The sequence below is a fragment of the Cynoglossus semilaevis genome, chromosome 9 (assembly GCF_000523025.1).
Source record: "Cynoglossus semilaevis isolate Cse_v1.0 chromosome 9, Cse_v1.0, whole genome shotgun sequence".
In the NCBI taxonomy this organism is placed as follows: domain Eukaryota; kingdom Metazoa; phylum Chordata; class Actinopteri; order Pleuronectiformes; family Cynoglossidae; genus Cynoglossus; species Cynoglossus semilaevis.
In genome coordinates, this window is record NC_024315.1 from 8,007,937 (window position 1) to 8,014,882 (window position 6,946).

Below are 6,946 nucleotides of genomic sequence, written 5' to 3' on the forward strand. Positions count from 1 at the left end.
GAGCTCTCAGTTTCCACACACAAGGAGAAGGTTGGAGGAAGCTGTGGACCTGAAGTCTGCACCTGCTCCGCACTTTCTCTTTCGCAAGTCTCACTCATGCGTCATGCGTAAAGAGCGTCTGGCGCGTCATGTTTGAGCAGGAATATAAGACAAAACGTTCACAAAAGTAACATTTACGCAGTTTTGGATGTTGGTAAAAGCACATGTTGCGAGTTTCTACAAAAGAAAAACTTTAATACGTGTCTAAGTCAATGATGTCCAACCCAAACTTTCTCTAGCTTTACGCACGAAGGACGCCAACCTTCGGTGGTGTTTGCAGGGTGTGTCGAAGTGGAAGTAACTTTAATATAAATATTGTGGGAGTGTAGGTGGTGTTGTTGCGAGTGAGGGGGGGGCGCGACCCTGCAGGAAAAGGTGCGGGTTGTGTATGTGTGCGTAAAACGCGCGCGACTGTTGGCACATGTACGCGCGAGGCATTTGTTTGCGTGTGTTCGTGCGTGCATGCGCGCATGTGTGTGTGTGTGTGCGTGCGTGTGTAGCTCGTGTAGGAAAAGGCCAGAACATGAGCGCACATTGAGAGCGCGGCTCTTTTACGCGGCGTGATCATTTCACGCTTCCCCCCGAAGCCTTTTTTCCACCTAAAGCGTTTAGTTGCAGCTGAGTGAACACTTGCAGGGAGTGCAACAGGGAGCGGAAGACTCGAATTATTTTAACGTACAACTCGCTTCAAAAGTACTGTAGGACGAAAGACAAAAAAAGAAGAAAGGAGGAGGGAGGCAGAGGGGGAGAGAGAGAGAAAAGTTTTTGTTCTTTTCCTTTTTTTCTTCCTTCATCCTGTTAACGGACTAACATGGACCAAGGACCCAAGAGTCCTTCACTGCGCCTGGGAAGAGTAGGTAAGGTCGCACAAGTTAATTTCCTCTTAATTTCTCTTGGGCTAATTTTTTTTTTTAATTTTTAAAATAAAACTTTGTGTTTTTATCGTTATTTAAAAAACTTTTCTACTTCAAATAAGGTATTAACGAGAGCAAAATTATATTTATTCAAACTTTTTTTTTTCAAATACTTGTTTTACCCCCCAAAGTATACCATTGCTGTTTAACGTACTAGTTTTGAGCATTTTTCACAACTTCCTTCAAAGTCTTAAGTTCTCGGACGTTATGATTCTTGCACGATCTGCTTTTCTGCAGCGTTGACTGAAACTTTCCGTGGAGTTTGGAAAGTGTTTTGGTTTTTAAAATGATGGTTGAATTTTCTGTTGATGTGGTTGTTGTCTGCATTTTAAAGGTGTACTCACGATGCAACTTTACATATTGGAGTTTTGCTTGAACTTTATCTTTTGGGAACAGCTTTTCTTGACTTTATGTTAGAAATATTAGCTGTGCAACACGGTGGTTATTGTGCTGGAGTGTTCAAGTGCATGTGTGTGTAAGTGTGTGCCACATGGGCCTGCAGTGATGCTGCAGTGCATTTTAGTAACAAGTTCGAACTTGTCTTGTGATAAGGACGGACCTTTCTGATTAAGATTGTTATTGTTTTATTTTATTTTATTTTATTTGCATCTTAAAAACACCTTGACTCTTCATCAGAGCTTTTGCTGATGCAGTGTCCTAACAGGTCCACCTCTCACCGAGGCCTGTTCACTGAACAGCAGGGTCTGGTACAGCGGCGGATCAGGCCATCGACCTCGTTATGGCACCCAATGGATATCACATCATTTCATATTGCTGCCCGCTGATTCTGCATTGATAAAACGTCGTTTGTCATTAAGAGACTGCGGGCAGGTGAAATTGTTGTATAAACACCGAGAAACAAAGCGCTGCCACGTCTGAGAATAGTAAATAATTTAGAAAGGAGCGTGGAGTTTTGAACCAACGGAAATTTAAGCTTATTTTTGACTTTTTTCCCCACTTATTATGAACATAGTTGATACAATGATCCTTTTGGTCTGTACGACAGATCATACCTTCTCTGCAGCCCTTTGTAAAATGGGCTTTTACCTCTGGAAAACGATGAAAGCCACGAGATTTGTAGCAATTAGATAATAACCTTTTTTTAACCACTGAGGAAATCAGAGTTTAAAGAAGGGCCTCCCCGTGCACTTGACGTGTTCGGGTCTTCAGGGCCCAGCCAGGGCCTACACCTAGAGCCGCCATCATTTTCTCTCACTTTAAAATACGTGCTCGGGGTACAAAGGAGAGTCTCTGAGAATAAATTTGGATCTCTGAGACCCCCTCTTCTGCTCCCGCCCTGCAGGTTGGTCGTGCGTAAAAGTGCGTAAAAGGGTTCTTGAGCAGGACTGCCGCATCTAAGGGCCAGTGGGTAAAGATGAAATATATGATTAAAAAAATTAACAAAAATTAACCAGTTAATTTGTTTTATTTAAACCCAGTCGAAATAACAAAAGAAGACGTAGAGCATATGCTTCTTTCTAGTCCTTTAAAGCATCTTTGGATTTGATGATTGTTATAGTTGGATTGTAACATTTGTAAGGCATTTATTTACTTGATAAAATAATTTAAAAAAAAAGGGAGCAGGAAGAGGTGACCTGACGTGGCACATGGCCTACTTTCATCTTGACCTCAGGAGCCCCGTCGCAGCACAGTCTGCGGCCTGAAATAACGTCTAACTGGGCCTTTACTGTCCGCCACACGTCAGGCTGATATTTAGCTACATTACCACCGTGACAGATGATTACAAATGGCTGCCTGTCATTGGAGCTGTGAGTGGGAGAAGCGGAGTGATTTACCAGCTCAGTACAGTCGACTTCCACCTCGGGAAAGACCTGGAGGGTTCACTTTCCGGGCGGTGTGTTTTATTTGATCGTCCTGACTTTTATATTTTATAAGCAGAGGAAAACTTATGAGCAGATAGAACGGGCTCCTCATTATGTTTACAGTCAGCGGGCGTGTAATAAACGAGCTTGGTGGAGTTAACATGCGCTATTAATTTTTCATAGCTTTTTCGTTTCGAAGCTCGGGCGCAAAAAAAACAACAGTTGAGGCTGTTGGTTGTGCATTGGGGGGAAGGCAGGGCATGGGTGAGGAAAGAGGGGGAAGAATGAAGCAATCACACAACAACAACAACAACAACCCTGGCACCAAAATATCCTCCAAATTATTATCACAACTCAAACTCAGCCACATTTTGAGGCACACACCGCCCTCTCATCCTCCATCCATCCATCTATCCATCCATCCACCCATCCATGCATCCATCCATCTGAAGCTCTGCAGAGGTAATGAAATATGTTAATGGTTCTGGACCCCCGGATTAGAGTCATAGCCTGATGCTAGTTTTCCACAAATGTGTAACCCTAAAGCAACAACAATTTGTATACATGATTGATTGTGTTTGGGTTTTTAATTGCTTATGTATTTAATTTGCAAATGGAAAAAAACAAGGGCGGCGGGTGTAATTTACTTCTGTGATGAGAGGAAACGAGCCCGCATCTATTTCCCATCAAAGAAAAGCAGAATCTGGCTGCACAAGGGAAATAAAGAATAAAAGAAAACGAGGGGGAAATAAACACAAATAAATAATATTGCATGATAATTTATTATTGATATCGTAGTATTTTTTAAGAGCCAATTTTCCCACGCAGGCCATATTTGAAAATGTAACAATAGTTTGAACGATTATGTTTGGATTATACCTGTAAGTCTTATCCAGGCACAGGTTGGTTATTCCTGTTTGTTTGGCCCTCACATGCAGGGCCCGATGTTCGTGCTGCATAAACCTCCGGTCTCGTCCACCGTGTACTTCTCTTGTATTTTTGGAATATGACAACAAAAATCAATCTGTGTCCGTGTGTGTGTGTGTGTGTGTGTGTGTGTGAGAGAGAGATTCGGACGAAGCTGATTTGATGAATACTCCAGAAACAGATGTGAAATATGAATGAGGATTAGTGGGAATGCTTGGAGGTGTACTTTACTGTCAGTGTTAGTGGATTACAGAGAAGAACCGTGGAATCAATGAACATTCATGAAGCCAGGCTTCGTGTTGGAGATCACGGGTTTGGGTGAATAAAGTGGCTCATTTGACATCCAGCACCGCAGATATTTACTAACCCTGTTATATAAACATGTTTTTTTGTTTTGTTTTTTTACATGTAGACTTTTTGAGTCTGTTCTCTTGGCCTTCTTCATCTGAATCATCAGTTAAAATGCACTGGTGGTAAAGTTTCCTATATTTTACACTAACGTGTACCGGTGTGGACGCTCGCGCGCTTGTACACATGTTGGCTTGGTTTTTACGCCCCCTCGTGGTTTCTGAAGCAACCTCCACATTAAAGAGAAGAAGAGAAGAGAAGACTGCATCAGACAGAGAGCGGAAGACAACCCTCAGAATGAGATAATTGTCGAAGACAATGAAACGTGTAAAGTACTGAGTGGTTTGCTAACGCGAGAATAGAAACTTTATTTGTCTTTAAAGTGCCTGTGCAACTGTGCTCTGTACGAACAGTTATCCTGTTAGGGTGGAGCTTGGCTAGGCATCAGATCCAACCACTGAGACACAGCATGAAATTTAACCTAAAGATGAAGGCGGGGGAAAAAAATGAATTAAACTTAATAAAATCACACATTGACCTTTTCACGATCAGACACATTGCCTTAAGGTACGTCAACACTTCAAATCTTGCGTGAATAAATGTTCGTCACACTTGTATAAATCATTTTATTGTTGTGTATTTGTCTAGCGCGGTGTATCTCAGCCTAATTATTGACAATACCGTAGGATGAGGATCTTTAATTATCCTCCTGTCCTGTCCTGACACGGACCGGGTTAGACGCCCAGTGTCAACACTCCCAGAAACAAACAAAATGATTAAATAGAAACAGGACGAAGGGAAATAACACTTTTTAATTTGGCACATGCTTTAGGCTATTTGTGTGGTTAATATTACAGGAGCTGGGTTTAAATATGCCCTCTCAAATCAGGTGGGACCAAACATGTATTGAATGCTGCTCTCACTTTGTGGTGAGTAAATGCGGAGCTCGCCAGTTGCATTTCATTAGGACTACATCCCTTCGAATCCGCAATCAATTAGGTAATGAGAGCGCAAGTGTTTTCCTCCCGCTTCTCCCCAAAGCTAAAAATTCATAATGCTGTGTTGAGAGAAGGAGGGCAATTATGCAGGGCCAATTGTTGACAGCTCTCACTCCTGCAGGCCTGCAGAGAGGTATAATAAAGCAGAAAATTAACCTTATGGTCTTCAACATGGAAATCCAACCAGGCGCTTTACCCCAAGTGCTCCACGGCGTCTTCAGTATTCTTCATAATAGGTGTTTATTTTTTATTTTTTTTAAGCGCAAGGAATATATCTTATGCTTGACTGATTATTATTATTCCCTCCCTTAGAACCTATTGCTGCAGCAAGGTCTCTTTTGGTAATAGTATATTGGTATTTAGCATATTAACTATTAACTTAATATTGACATAATTAAATTGAACGCAAATGGGTATAAAGGCAGTCCTTTTTTCAATTCCTTAATTGAAATTAAACATATGATCATTTACTCCCTGAGCCCGGTTCGCTTCGTCTAGAGTTCTGATTGGCGGACGGACAATGCATGCAGAGCGTGATTGGCGCAGGGGATTTACATCAGCCAATCGTCGTCTTCCCCCGCCCGACCGGTCGGGATTAACGCTGACGTAGTGGCTCCTTGCGGGTAGTGATTGGCTGGTCTACCGTGAGTGACGAGCAACTGGCCGGCGTGTGTGGCTTTGGGTTCCAGGGGGCTGGAGCGCGGGCGCTGTCCGCGGGAGAGCAGGTCCTGAAACGCGGCGTGCGCTCCGAGGACGCAGGGCGCAGGCAGCAGTTTTTCTGTGGAGCCAAAGGATTCAGTTATCACAAACGCACCACAGTGCTTTCTGGCGTAACCGTGGAGAAAAGTGTCTGCTATTTTTTGGACAGTACTGGTGTCCTTTCGAGCGCGAAGTAATTTTGCCCAAAAGTCTGACAGACACCGCGGCGACACTCGGTTACAAAAGACGGAGACAGAGAGTGAGAGGCAGCTGCCTGGAGAGGAACTCTCCAATCAACGTAGCATTTACCCAAACCAAACTGCTGTTTTCCTATCTTTGCGCAGTATTTTTGTAATTTTTTTTCTTCTTTTCTCTTTTTGCCGTGATGGACATAAAAGACTTGGAGATGTGAGCGCTCACTGATGGGAGATTATCAAGTGTGAAAGTAACTGCCGAGGACAGTGCGAACGCACGAGATCTATCAAGGCTAAAGGCGCCGAAACCAGGATCCCAAGCTGTTTTTTTTAGATAAAATTCGAAGTTATTTTATGTATAAAAATACATTATTTTCTTCTACAAAACAAACCTGAACCACATCAGTTCAGGGTCACAGCCAGCGCATTTGGAGACAGGGAAGCAAACTATACTTTCTTGGCTTATTTGCATATTCTTTTAATTTGTTTTTTTGTATTTTTGTTTTGTTTATTACTGCTTGGACTGGTGCTCACCGGTGTCGGTGTGCAGCTGAAGGAATGAGTTCCATTGCTGTCTTTTGCGTCCTGTGGTTCTGTGGACGCCAGGACAGAGCAGCTGTGGTGTCCCGTCCGCAGCAGGAGGAGGACGGAGCCCGTCACTGATGGACACTTTTTGACGCCCACCCCCCCAAAAAAATACTTCTGTCCAATTCTAAACAAACCACAACGAGCTCGTCGGTTAGTTTGAATTATTATAATTTTTTTTTTTACTGATCTAAAAAAAAAGTTAAAATATCGTCCTCGGGGACCAGGAGTTCACGCTGTGCAGCCTGAAGAGAGGCGTCCTGTGGTATTTTAGGAGCCCCCATATCGTGCCGGGGCCCCTCCAGCCCCACTGCACCGATGGAGATCCACTGTAAACACGACCCCTTTGCGGCAATGCACAGTAAGTTGATGCTATTAATAATATCGTCCGGTGTGTAGATGCAACTGCAGTGTGACCG

At 43.2% G+C, this 6,946-nt stretch overlaps 1 protein-coding gene across 1 annotated transcript in view; it reads left to right on the top strand.

Annotated features, from left to right (window-relative positions):
• Nucleotides 1-384: 384 nt before the first annotated feature.
• The window catches only part of pax5 (paired box 5), a 44,811-nt gene continuing 38,249 nt past the window's right edge, over nucleotides 385-6,946 (top strand). The window contains 1 exon segment of the mRNA XM_025058564.1: nucleotides 385-896. Within this exon segment, the coding sequence (XP_024914332.1) occupies nucleotides 851-896 (46 nt within the window). The 5' untranslated portion in view covers nucleotides 385-850.